At 31.2% G+C, this 14,817-nt stretch overlaps 1 protein-coding gene across 1 annotated transcript; it reads left to right on the top strand.

The window, feature by feature from the left end:
- Positions 1-5,288: 5,288 nt before the first annotated feature.
- Positions 5,289-14,587, top strand: LOC134681687 (delta-like protein 4). Its single transcript, XM_063541332.1, has 8 exons — positions 5,289-5,839; positions 6,546-6,659; positions 8,864-8,971; positions 9,601-9,708; positions 10,208-10,315; positions 11,210-11,314; positions 12,914-13,062; positions 14,399-14,587. Exons 1-8 carry the CDS (start codon positions 5,392-5,394, stop codon positions 14,558-14,560), a joined length of 1,302 nt encoding a protein of 433 aa, XP_063397402.1. The 5' UTR covers positions 5,289-5,391; the 3' UTR covers positions 14,561-14,587.
- The last annotated feature ends 230 nt before the right edge of the window (positions 14,588-14,817 follow it).

Genomic DNA, 14,817 nt, shown 5'->3' with positions numbered 1-14,817 from the left:
TATAGCTTGCTGTTAGGTGTGAACCAAAACTTCCACTATCAATTATAACAATTAAGGAACAACTCTGCAAAAAGACGGACACACTAGTTTCCAATCGTTTCCAACGTCAAAATCAATCAATGGCGTAGTGGAATTCACAATTTTTGGATTCTCATAAATTCTATGTATAACTTTTGAACTAGTTTGAATCTCGGTCTATTTCTGTAATTTATTCTTACATACTTTTGATTTTTTAACTCTGTATGCGTACATTGCCTATGAATTTTTTTTTTTTTTTTTTTTTTTTTTTTTTTTTTTTTTTTTTTTAAATTGTTTGTATGCACATTGAACAACAAATTTATGTGACGTATATAATTTTTCTAACGTCAGACACTCAAATCAATCCATGTGCTCTTAGACCGTAGATGTTATTGTGTCCTGTTAAATTGTTCCCTTTAAAAAGTTTTGGATTCTCATATATTCTATGTATAATTTTTGGACTAGTTTGAATCTCGGTCTATTTCTGTAATTTATTCTTACATACTTTTGATTTTTTAACCCTGTATACGTACATTGCCTATGTAAATTTTAAAATGGTTTGTATGCACATTGTGACGTATATAATTTTTCTGACGTCGGACACTCAAGTAGATCCATGTGTTCGTGGATAGGTTTTTGTGTCCTGTTAAATTGTTCCTTTTAAAAGTTTTGGATTCTCATAAATTCTATGTATAACTTTTGGACTAGTTTGATTTCTGTAATTTATTCTTACATACTTTTGATTTTTTAACCCTGTCTGCGCTCATTGCCTATATAAAATTTAAAATTGTTTATAATCCAGGTACTTTTGATAACTATTGTATGCACATTGAACGACAAATTTATGTGACGTATATAATTTTTCTGACGTCAGACACTCAAATCAATCCATGTGTTCGTAGATAGTAGATGTTGTTGTGTCCTGTTAAATTGTTATACGATGATGACTGATGTTCCCATATTTTGACTATTTTATTGATTGTGACTGTTTATTTAACGCATCATGTAAATGTAACGGAATTTGATGAGACTGTTATTAAAGTGAGAGGGTTAGCGCTATAGAACCAGGTTTAATCCACCATTTTCTACATTTGAAAATGCCTGTACCAAGTCAGGAATATGACAGTTCTTGTCCATTCGTTTTTGATGCGTTTTGTTTTTTGTTTTTTGATTTTGCCATGTGATTGTGGACTTTCCAAATTGATTCCTCTGAGTTCAGTATTTTTGTGATTTTACTTTTTGTTGGCATACTATTAATCAAATATTTCATGCATTTTAAGCTTCTTAACTTGCCTAATGGTTATATGTTTTGCTAATTTTATATGTTTTGCAACTGCAACAAATGTTTAACCCAGATTCAACGAAAGCCAAGTCTGTCAAATAGGAAATCTTCATTTGAATACGAATATGTGCTAGTGCGTTCAATGGTGTAGCAAAATCATAAATGCAAACAGGAAAAGACTGCTTTTCAAAAAATCGTTGCAATTCTAAGAAAAGCATAAGTATTGCATACCCCAGAAAATATAAAACGTAATCGCTAAAGACATAGCCATTTTCATGGGTTTTCGTAACAAGCTCGTAATGTTGCAAAATGATAGATATCAGACTAAACATGGTGAACTCGAGATTCTCGTTTCGCCTGTATCCCATTCATCAGAGATACTTAAATAGAAAAAAGTTTTAAAAAAATAAAAAAAGCAATGAGGAATTGAAGAACATTGAATACCGTAATTTCCGATTGGTTTAGCAAAATACAGCTGAAGATATATATTCCTGTGGTAGTAGATCCTATGTATTTCGGAAAATTCAATAATTTGTCAAGAGAGCGTAAGTCAGATGAGTGGTAGAACATATATAGGTGGTAGATAGAAATTAGAATTAAAGAAGCATATACAAAAATGGAACTTTTTATATCAATTCAGCAACAGCTTTCAAAATATAAAAAAAACATCAGGTTAATGCGTCCGAAGCGCTGTTCTGGGTTTACCTTCACTACGAACGATCAACATGCTCAAAGTCAAAAATGTGAAAGACAAGAATGTATATTAACCTAAACATTTTGACGAGTTATATGACCTAAATGGACATGAAATAGTAGTCAAATTAAACTAAGGTCGACTTTGTTTGAGGAAGTTGAAAGCTTAGTTTCTTTTACTTTCTAAATTTATTAACGAACAATGTTTAAAAGTTTTTTAGAAGCTGTGTCAGTTCCAAAGTACGGAGTTTCGAGCTGATGATACTCTCAGGATCTGACAGTCCATCAGTAGTGGTAACCTTTAAAAAGATCGTTCTGAATCAAATTTACTAAATGATTTGTTTTCTATGTATGTTGCATTGGCGTTTGTTTTTATTTTTTGTGTTTTTGCACTTCAGTGTTTTTATTTTTTTCCGTTGTTTTTTCCCTTATAGTTAATGATATACTCTCAGTTTCAGTTTGGATTTGTTTTGGCTCAATCGATTTCTTACTTTTGAACAGCGCATTTTTTACTTAATTCTGTATGCGCACTCCAATTCGCAATTTTAGGTTTGAGTATTTCAATACCAGTAAAACGTCTTTACGTTAAACAACGCAAACAGATGTCAGTGGGTAAAAACACAAAACGCTTTCCAACGATGTTTGAAATTTGATCTGGCTTAAGGTGTACGTCAGGGTACGTCACATCCGGTTGTAAACGAAAATAGGTCGAAAAGAATTTCCCTTGCACTTGAAAGGTTTTTGGTAATTAATCCTACATTTTATTGCAGTAACACATTTCTGTGTCATAAACATATGTTTTGGGTATTTCAAAGCACCATCATTTTTTTTTTTTTTGGGGGGGGGGGGGTTTCTAATGAATATTTTGTAAACTTGAGCTTACATAGTTACTAAATCTTGTACACAAGTTAAATATGGGGAGAAATAATACCACCATTGATTTTCTTAGTCTTTGAAATTTGCTCAATTTATCTTTGTTTCAAATAAAGAAATAATTGGCAAGAGGGAAGTTTTATCCTGTCCAGTACTATAGAAAAAATGCACAAAACATTTCATTGCATATAAGAAAATAACCATCACTAGAAGACTACCAATCAAATTTCTCCTCTTATTTAACCTGTGTACAATATTTAATAACAGGAAAGAAGGAAATATTTTCACAAAATGTGTTTTCTCACGGAACTAGTATATATTTGTTTAGGGGCCAGCTGAATGACGCCTCCGGGTGCGGGAATTTCTCGCTACATTGAAGACCTGTTGGTGACCTTCTGCTGTTATTTTTTTATATGGCCGGGTTGTTGTCTCTTTGACACATTCCCCATTTCCATTCTCAATTTCATTTGAAGACTTAATCCACTCAGATATTTCACTTAAATTGCAAGAAGAAATTTTAACACATGAAAGTCCTCAACAATGAACTGTTCTATAGTCATGGCCCCTTAACTGGTTAAATATAAATATTGTTTTATATTGTATACTGTTGTTTTACTAATTAATTTTCTGTAATGAACGGGCAAAATACGTTCGTTCACTCAAACTCCACACCATTTGTGATAGAGAACTCACAATTGACGTGGCTGTATGTTTTAAATATAACAAATCTAGACGCGCAAACTCACAATTTCTTATAAATGCTGAACATTTTCATATTGCAAAACACAATATTGTAAACACACATATAACTTTTTGTACGTAATTCTATCAAGCAATTCAACAACAGCTAGGATTTCCCTTATCTATTTTTTTATCAAAACAAGGAAGAAGGAAAACAGTACTTTAAATAGTTAAGTATGCAGAAACGTCTGTAAATAAGGTTAAGTGTATGACATAAGTCACTCCACTTAGTCTCTTATTCCAACTTCGTAAATTAAAAAAAAGACAGCGTTAAAATTTAATAGATCACTATTTTAATTCTATAATGAATGTGTTTCAGCAAATGATTATTGATACCTCTAGTTTGTAATTTGTTATCGTTAAAACATATGATGATAAACGATTTTGCCATGTGATTATTGACCTTCCGATTAGACATTCCTCTGACTTCAGTATTTTGGGGATTTTATTTTAATTTGTTTTTTATAAGTAGAGGAACAGTTTGTTCAGTCATCGGGACATTGTAAAAAAAAATATCATAGCTCTAAATATATCTTATATCCGATTAGCTAGACAATTTGAAACCGCATTATCTGTAATTTGTGTTCCGCTCGTCAAAAATAGTCGAATGTTTAGAATTGAAATTCTTGAAGAATTCATGACTTTATCAAAATAAACTCCTTGGTTGTTGTAGAATGAAAAAAAGGTATGTTCATTTTTGAACAAAATCACAAGAACTTCCTATCACGCTATGAATGTGTTACTTACAAAAAGATTTAAATGTACTACATCAATGCAAATTACTACATATATTTAGTAATAACTACTTAAAGATACCATTAAGATTTTTCACGCATGGGTAAAAAGTAAAAAAAAAAAAAAAATACTGAACTCCGAGGAAAATTAAAAAAAAAAATCAAAAATCAAAAGGCAAAATCAAAAGTCCATACACATCAAACGAATGGATAACAACTGTCATATTCCTGACTTAGTAGAGGCATTTTCTAATGTAGAAAGTTCATCAAATTGTATGTGCATAAATTTATAAAGCTGTATACATCAATGTTATGCGGAATTGGTCCACTACATGTTATGTTGAATTGGTTCATTTCATGTTGTGAGTAGATTTGTGCAGTTGTATTTGTTGAGGATAACATGTAGTCAAATTTATTTTATGCAGCTATGATATTTTCCTTTTTTCTTATTGTCCTATGAACAAAGTAAATGCAGTCATTTGACCTTGGTCCCCTTCGTATTGTTCCGTCTCTAAATTAAGTGTTTGTGCGTAGGTCAATTTTCAGATAAATGGTCTATGTATATGCAAGAAATAAGGAAAGTGGTTATCGATATCTTACAGTTGTTTTCCATTCGCTTGATGTGTTTGTGATTTTAATTCTGTCATTTAATTAGCGATTATGATATTGTTAGAGTTTCTGCTCAAGATTTCGGGTTTTCCATTCTTTTCTGCATTGTTTGATTTTACTTTTTTACTTATTTTTTTGGTAATTTTGAAGCTCTAAATAGTAACATGATATTAAATGTGTTTAGTAAAAGTGTTTCACGAAAATGTGAAATGATTGTGATGTAATTTCAACTTAGCTCTATTGTGACCTTAAGAGGGTTACGAAAATTCGATTTTTTGCAATGTTTTGGTTTTCAAGTGTAAAATATAGTTCTGTACATGATCGGATCATAACTTCCTCATTCAACGTCTTGTGTGCAACATTTAGATGCAAAGAAAGAAATTATCTCGTTAATGTGAATTTAAGAATCCTTATTTACAAGTTTTATTGCCTGAATTGGAAATGCAGTTAGTTCTTATAGTATCGTTGATTTCGTGCTACTGCACCAGATACGTAAAAGGAGTTACTACTGAAAGTTCGGAGAATGCTGTAGTTAAGGTGATAAACCTCATAGCGGAAGTTAACGTGATGAAAAGAAATTACAATGAATTACTAAAAAGAGTTATGAATAACGAAATTGAAATTGTAGATATGAAAAATCAAGAAAAATATTGGAAAAATGAAGTTGAATTCATAAAGAGATACATGACATGTCAAATAGAAGAGTTGAACGATATTAATACAGAGAACAATGACAATCTAAATGAAACAAAAGCTGCGTTGATGAAAGCTATGATTTCATTTAGTCAGTCATTAGCGTTAATGAATGAAACAATACAAGAACTGAGACATAGTCTACCGGAAAAAGTTCGATGTGAGGACAATCTTACAGAACGTATTTCTACATTAGGTTTGTATGTTTATCATGTTGTAAATATAGTATGGTTGTCTTACATATTTATCTAATAAAAAACAATCATCATTAAACAAGACATGACAATTTTCATATTACAATATGAAGAATAAGTATCAGTGTCAAACTAGCTGGCGACAACTGGCCGTTGTCCTATAGCCAGTTCCCCATTCCAATTGTACTGGGTATGAAATTGATAAGTAGATAAGTGAGTTAGTTAATTTTATCTATTTAGTCGGGCATGATATGTTCAGATTAACATAGTAAATATGTGCTCTACACAGCTCTTAACCGACTTGATATTTAAAAACAAATAAGAAATTATAAGCATACTTGACAGATTACTCAGCACACACAACAATGAAGAACATGCATCATAAAATAGATAAGCATAATGCATACATTTACATCAAAGCAAGCCAGTTACTAAAATAGAACATTTTTAATAGCTTGGTTACAACTTAGTTCAGTACTCAATCGACAGTTGGATAGATATTACTCAATGATTTATAAAGTAAACATGAATTGGATAAATTTAATTTCCATGAACAACTTTAATTATAAGAAAAAATAATGTGGGCTTTATTTCCAATGTGAAAACAGAATCAATAAACAAGATATTTTTAAAGATAAATTAAACATTTATCTGAATACAATGTAGAAAACAAGTACACTCATTTTTATTTCCTTTTCTTCAACTTAGCTTCAGTGACATCATGCAGTAGTAGTCCTTGTGACAACTCTGGGTCGTGTTTGAATGCAAATGGAAGCTTTGTATGTGTTTGTCCAAAAGGATATTCAGGGAAACGCTGTGAAGGTATAATTTAATGATATTAATTTTAAATATATTGTCAAAGTTCATATTAATGAATTTGTTTTCTTTGATGAATAAAATATATTCGTTAGTAAAGTACTATGTTTTAGTTAAAATTGTAAGAATCGGGCTTAAGTTTCATGAATCAGTACTCTTCTGTCTTCTGTGAGATTGTTTCAAAATTACTGGATTTGTGTATATTATTAAAAAGTTGAAGTTGAATCCATTTGTATTATTTGACGAAATACAAGCTTTTGTTTAAAATTTTGTTATTTGTAACACAAGATCAATATTCGGTTAATATTTCCATCTTTAAACAAATTATACTGAAATAAGCGAAAGAGCGAGACGAACTCCTAAATAAGGAAGGGATGCTCTCACGCGCTTCTGAAATAAAAACAGTCTTTGCTTCTGAAACGGTACTCATCGTGTGGTTGATTACAAGAAATATTCGGATTTTGTTGCTTGTTTCTCCAGGATTACCACAAGATGTAATTTTAACTTTAAAAAATCATTCATAATTAAAACGAGAGAACAATTGAAGGACTTTCCACTAAAAACCATGTATTTTGATATGAAAGTAGTAAAATTTGGTTTAAATTGTAATTTCCAGCGTCAAATGATAGCTTATTGAACGCTGATTCAAAAAATATATGGTTTCTATGAAACGTTGTTTTTTTTAAATATGGGAGGTTATTTGTTACATCGTGTTTGTAAAATGTTTCTTATGGTATTATTTGAAAGTTAACTTGACACTGATTCAAAAAAATATCTCGTTTTATATAGTTACATCGGACTCGGAATTCTCTTGAACTGAGTTTTAATGTGCTAATTGTTATGCGTTTATTTTTTTACATTGGCTAGAGGTATATGGGAGGGTTGAGATCTCATAAACATGTTTAAATCCCGCAGCAATTTGCGCCTGTCCCAAGTCAGGAGCCTCTGGCCTTTGTTAGTCTTGTATGATTTTTAATTTTAGTTTCTATTCGGAGTTAAGTATGACGTCCATTATCACTGTTCTAGTATACATATGTATAGGGGCCAACTGAAAGACACTTACGGGTGCGTGAATTCTCTCTACATTGAAGAGATATTGGTGGCCTTTGGCTGTTGTCTGCTCTATGGTCGAGTTGTTGTCGCTTTGACACATTCCTCATTTCCTTTCTCAATTTTTTTTATGGCTTGAAACCTACTGCCATGTATTCTTATGAGGTAAAATCAAAGGTCAAAATCTAGAACGTTAATTTAACCTATGACCTTGAGCTGCAGCTTATCAACCAAAGACCTCAAATCAAAGTACCCCGAGTCTTAATTATATTTGGTTCATGAGTTATATCAATATATGTATATTTTTAAATAAAAGAGGGGAGAAAACTCTAATTTGAAGTAAGCTTACCCTTTAAACCAATATGTATGTGTTACGACATGTCACAACTAAAAATTTAGTAAAAATAATTTGCTGATATCTTATACGGTTTTTGGGAATATGTGGAAATAACCCAAATTTAAAAATTAGAATATGACTTTGACCTTTAACCTTGACCTAGTTTTCATTTATTTTTTTGGACCAAGAACCTCAAATCAAAAGACCCTAGGTCTATTTCACTTATGGTTTACAAGAGAAAACTGCATATCTCTTATATCAAATGCATAAGGGGAAATAATTTTCATATGGAGTGTTCATATTGCTTCGGTCAAAATGGGACAAATGATGCGAAGGATATAACGAGTAATTTTATAGAATAAATTTGTAGTAATCTTTTACGATTGCGAAGGAGAAGTGGACACAAGAAAAACAGTGTTTTGGGAGATAACTCCTTCAGATAAAAGTATAAGGTTACACAGGGTAACAAAAAGACAATAGCCTTATGTTCATGTAGGAACTGAAATATTTGCAATATGGCAGGTGCTTAACACTTCATCGGCAGAACGATCGACCTCAGTAAAATTTCGTGTAATTTTTTTTGATAAATAAAAATCAACGATATGGTCTGACAGTTGCCTTGTTTAGTAAGACGTTTTCTCTAATTTTATTTAGTAGGCAGCTATTTTACCATTTGCACATCTCATTTGCATTGAGATCAATGATAATGTCCCTCAGTCATGAACCATTAACTTTGAAACTTTTGCAGTTTACACAATGATACAAATGTATGTGTCGACATTTTATTTTTTTTTTTGGTGACAACAATTGCTTTTGTTTTCAGTTACTCCATGTTTAAACAATCCCTGTCTTCACAATGGTACCTGTTCTGTTGGAAGCAGTACATTCTCCTGCAGATGTCACATGGGATATTCTGGAGAATCTTGTGAAGGTAAGACACAGTGAAATTTAAAGTAAATGTAAAATTTAATTTCAGATATATATTAAATTTCTAATTTTTACAGACGATGTTCTAGAAATATGTTGCAATTTGTTAATTTCTGCAAAAATCAAAGTTCACATTATAGTTTGCGATATGACAATAACAATAACGAAGCACTTTTTAAAGAACAAACATATCGTTAAAAATTTAGGTGATTTATCCCAAATTATTTGATGTGTTTGAGCTTTTGATTTTCATTTAATGAAGAACTTGAAGCTTGGCATTTTAGTTATTTTATTTATAGACTTCGTCAGTTTGATTATTGTTATGTATGTTCAGTCGATATAAAAATTACATAACTAGTATAACGTTTGTGGGGAAGTTTTACAGAGTGCAAACCTGTTTTTGAGTGCCATTTCGTACTTTATTAGTTGGTTTTTTTTTACTATTTAGAATCGAACATCACTATTGAGTTTTTGTAAACGAAAGGTGCGTCTGATGAACAACATTTTTATATAGATATATATGATACTTTGATATACAGAAGTTTTACCTCTATAAATATCTCAGTTGTCCTGATTCTGGGTACTTTTTCGTATTTTTAGAATTCGATTTGTTTGTATTCTTCTCTATTTCAGTAACACCATGCAGTAGCAGTCCTTGTCAAAACTCAGGAACATGTTTCAGTATAGATGGAACTTATGCATGTGCATGTCAGAGGGGATATTCAGGCACACAATGTGAAGGTACACGACAATTTTCAGTTCAGTAAATAACCTTCAAATAAACTTAAAAACAAGACTAAATTTAAAGTTTTGTTTAATAAAGTTATGTTATATGTAAATCACGACTCCTTGTAACTTAACAAGATAAACGTTTTATACTCAATCATGTCAATGTTTATAAAACATATTTTTTTCTTGTCAGTTGTGCTTGAATTAAAACTACTAGAAATACTTATTAACATATGAAAAGTTTCATAAGCGATGCATGGTTAATAAATAAGAAAGGGAAAAAATCGAATTCAACTTCATAAAACCTTGGAAGAAATATATATTATTTTACTTCCCTTATAAAACTTATCAACGTTGATCACTCGTTCGACTCAATACATGCAATGCTGATGGAAACAATATTAGTGAATTAGTAAAAATATACAATTATTGATGCACTTAACTTTATTTGTACTTTAGTAGATAGTTTTCTCCATATTTTGTGTGAACCGCGATAATAATTGTATTGCAGTAACACCTTGCAGCGGAAACTTCTGTTTGAACCAAGGGACGTGTTCCATTATAAATAGTAACTTTAGATGTACGTGCAAGTCTGGGTTTTCAGGAAGATTATGTGAAGGTATTACCTTTTTCAATCTTTATTGGGATATTTTGTTTTAAATGTGACCGATAAACCTGCCTGCCAGTCCAAATGGAGGACATGGTTAAAAATAGAACATAGTGGAGTAATTGCAATTTCAAATTGTTCCATTATTTTGAAAATCATTATAAAAAGAGAAAATTTGACAAGGACAAACGTATTCAGAATATTCATTGCTTCCAATTATTTATTTACGTCAACCTGTTAGACGACTTCTTATACGAGTCATTGTTGTTAGACGACAAATTTTAACCTTTTTTCAATTTTTACCTTATACCGATCATAACAAACTATAACCAAAACAATAAGTTGCACAAATGATCATGAATAATTATGGATAGACGATTTTGTCAGTAAGCTTAGCGTCTTCAGTTATGCAAAAAAAAAATAACAAAATGAAACGAACTCCGCAGAAAATTCCCAAAAATGAAAAGTTCCAAATCAAGATGTTCAAACATAGCAAACGAATGTGTAATACCTGTCATGATTACGACTTGGTAGAGACATGTTCTTTTATAGAAGCTTTTATATCATAACTGGCTAAACCTTTCACTTGTATTTCAGTCGTATAAAATTACATTATATTGACTTACTTTCAAATTTAAATAAATCAATGAAAAATGAAAAAATATGATTGTTATGTGCCCTGCAGATTATATACAGTGTTGGTCCACTAGTACTAGTATTGCGATTTCTATTTTGACAAGACGGAATCATTTTTGGTAGGGGAGTAAACAGGCAATTGTGAATTCATTGCAAAAATATATTTCATTTTCCAAATCTATGTTATTAATACAGACAAATATCGCCAACAAAACAATATTTACTCATAAATATATATAAGAAAAGATTAACATGTTATTGTTTTCTCAGTGACTCCATGCTCATCCACACCTTGTCGATTGGGAAAATGTAGTGTATCTGGTAGTAGTTATACATGTAGCTGTCCGTATGGGTTCGATGTCAGCCGATGTGAAGGTAATGTAATTTAACAACTATAAGAACTAGTTGAAACTAATTAATGTTGTGAGGATTTGATAAAGGTAGTGGTTATAATGAAAAGAGGAGACGTGGTATGTTTGTTAATGAGACATAGTGTATACACAGTTAATAATTATAGGTCAAATTACGGCCTTCAGCACATAACCTTGGCTCATACCGAACATAAAGCTTTAAGGGCCCAAAAATGGCTAACGTAAAACAATTCAAATAGAGACGACAGAAACACTTATGAACTACACTAACAAACGACAACCACTGAACAAAAGGATCCTGACTTAGGACAGGTGCATTTACATGCAACGATGTTAAACATGTTGACCGGCGTAAACCTTCATCATAACTTTTTTTGTTTTAAAAGAATAACGTTAGTTGCTGAAATATCGATGATCTCGGGTCATTTGATATTACGGGAAAGTAATTTTATTATTCTGAGCTCGTCGATTTTGTAATGATATTTAGGTTTTTTAATTTTCATTAATGTTTTATTATGTAATGGCAAATACCAACTACTGCACAATTTGAACATAAAATAAACAGATCTTAATATGGCTGCAGTGGATGAATAATGAGACGGTTTTTATTAGATTGTGGCTGATGAGTCATTTGTACACGAAACGCGCTTCCGGCGTATACAATTGCAATTTGGGACATGTATATATGATCAGTTTATTTAATGATTACCGTTTCAAATTTGTTTAATAGTTAAGGGTTAACATTCCTTTTTACCCGAATGTTATCTAACTTATGGGATGCTTAATTCACTTTTTACGGTCTTTTATGAATAATTTTAATTGTTATTCAACAAAATATAATATTTAAATAACCTGGCGCAATGTGGTTTCTTTTTATTACTTGTTATATTCTTAACCTATTCATCCAGTATAGCACGTTATGCTATCTTTTTACTAGGATTGTCAACGAGAACTCGAGTTCTCGAGTATCGCTCGGTAGTACCGGTTATCGTTAACCAATATTATACTCGACTAATCGGTTTCATGCTAGAATGGTGTTGATTTCTTAAGCTCAAACACAACAACTGTATAGAGAGCCCCTCCCATGAAATTAAATATTAATAAAAATAAATATAGCATTCGAGTGTTTGCATTTAACTGTCATTTAAAATTCCCCAAATCAGAGGTTGGATGTACGAACAAGAACACTTTTTCCAAGATTTACAATTTTAGCTAATCAGAGCATATATTTTCATAAGCGGGACTCTTAGCTACCTAACAGAGTCGAGAAATCGTCCTAGAAAAAGTTGACAAGATATTATTTTAAAATAGAAATGAATTTGTTTCACCTTGTGTCGGCACTCAGAATATGATTAAAGGCATCAGTAAGTTCCAATCATCACCCTTTTGTTGACCATGAAATAGTTTTGGACTTAAGCCATCTTTGATTAAAGCTGATATAAAAATAAACAGCTAAAGCAAGATTTAAACATGTATGAGTTTGTTGCATTATGATCTATTATCAGACGTCACCGGTTATACTATTAATTTAAAATAAAATGAGTAAAATCCTTCATAATTGACTATTGTTTGTATTCATTATATTGCTTGTGATCAATTTTAGGTTTGAAGAAAATAATATCTTCTCCTTGCTATCCATCAAACTATGCAAATGATCAGACTAGATCTTGGACGGTGATAGTTGAGAGTGGATTTAAAGTAAAAATTAAATTTACATTTTTCAAGACGGAGTTAAGTTATGATTTTGTAAAGGTTTGTAGATTCTAATTTATTTCTCTATTTCATATCCATTTTGAGCTTACAGAAGATTGTGACAGACAAACATACAAGTTAAAACTAAAAACACGTTTACTTGCAAATTTCATGTAGCAACGACAGCTGTATATGTATTTATTTATATAGTATTCTTCAATTATCAATTAATTTCTATATCAACTTGTATGTTGTGGAACCTCTCATTCCGTCATCATCACGGTATTGTATCTTTTGGTCCTGACGTTTTCGTGTCTCGTACGCACATCATTGGTTTTCAAGCATAATTTTTTAAGCGTTTCAGGTGAAGGTAAATACGAAAAGAGAGCGCATCGAACGTACATCACTGAATATACTGTAATTTCCGTTTACTAAATATGCATAACGATACGATAAAGGCTAAACAGTACATAAAACGTTAATAGCATGTTTATGTTATCGTGTCTCGTATAAGTTACGGTACATGCTATTTTGTATACATAGATTTTTCAATGTCCATTCAATACTCGAATAACATTTCGTTCAAGTGCGTAAACTGTTAAGGCATCGTCCGTTTATGAATCGCAAATCATCTGTTTTTTTAACTATAAGACTCTTTATTCATTTAAGAATGTGTACTTACATTGAGCAACACCACAAGTGCTATAACTTAACATGATCTGCTTCTTGGTCATCTGCCATAATCCACCGTTTTAGTATTGTTTGTGTTGCCGAATAACTTTAGTTTTATATTTATGCATTTGTGAACTTGTTTGTCTATCGTCAGTTTTCCCTTGTCCTTCTTGTCGCTTGGCTATATGCCGTTATTGTGTATTCCTTCTCGAAAAGGTATCAAAGAAACACAAAAGATCATATATAAAAAGCATAAACAAATATGAAAGACAAGAATACAAAAATTATCATAGAACAATGATTTTTTTTCATTGTTTTAACAGTTGCTCTTTACTTATGAGTTTTTAAATTGCCCTTGTCCACTTTTTTTCTACGTTCAAAGACTGCACAGAAAAATCTAAATACTATGCAACTAAGTTTCCAAATTTGGCTTTTCCTTTATTAAAGTGTCTCATGTGTATAGGAACTTATACATTCTTAACTTTCAAATGCTTTGATTTGAGTGTTCCTTTTGATACTAGTAGTAAAATATGACGTACATAAAGTATTTTTTCATTCGGTTTGCTTTTTGTTATTTCGGCTGTCAGTTTCTTTGTTATTGTCGTATTAAAAAGGCTTAACGACCGTTTTAATTTCACAAAGAATGCACAATACAGTTTGAGATATTTTAATTTTTCACAACACTATAAGATTGTCCTTTCAATATTGTATTTGTTATTTCCAGGTATACGATGGAAGGTCAGCAACAAATATCCTGGGATCTTATAGTGGGGCGAGTATACCACCAGAACTTAAATCAACAAACAGATATATGCATATTACTTTTACATCGGACTCCTCCAGTACACTACCTGGATTTCAAGCAAACATTTATTATTTCATATAATTTTTTGTCGTGGGTTGGCAGACATTTACATGTACTAGTATCTATCTAGTTTGGCAATACAAGCGAGACACATAAGATACGCAAATGATAAAACAAGAATACCATATAATATACTTTCTCGAATTTGACATACACAATCATCTCAGTACCAGAATCTATGACAACTGAGACGATTTTAATTTTTAAATTATCAATTTTCCCACCTTTGAAGCAATATTCCAACTTCACCTGCATCTATTTATTTCCCTTAATCGGTA

Source organism: Mytilus trossulus, chromosome 8 (assembly GCF_036588685.1).
Source record: "Mytilus trossulus isolate FHL-02 chromosome 8, PNRI_Mtr1.1.1.hap1, whole genome shotgun sequence".
In the NCBI taxonomy this organism is placed as follows: Eukaryota; Metazoa; Mollusca; class Bivalvia; order Mytilida; family Mytilidae; genus Mytilus; species Mytilus trossulus.
This window is presented reverse-complemented; position numbering and strand designations above follow the sequence as displayed.

Excerpts from the sequence above, each read along its gene's own strand:
- LOC134681687 (XM_063541332.1), top strand. The coding sequence starts at position 5,392 with ATGCAGTTAGTTCTTATAGTATCGTTGATTTCGTGCTACTGCACCAGA. Across the intron at positions 5,840-6,545 it reads AGAACGTATTTCTACATTAG|CTTCAGTGACATCATGCAGT; the intron begins GTTTGTATGTTT and ends TCTTCAACTTAG. Across the intron at positions 9,709-10,207 it reads TTCAGGCACACAATGTGAAG|TAACACCTTGCAGCGGAAAC; the intron begins GTACACGACAAT and ends ATTGTATTGCAG.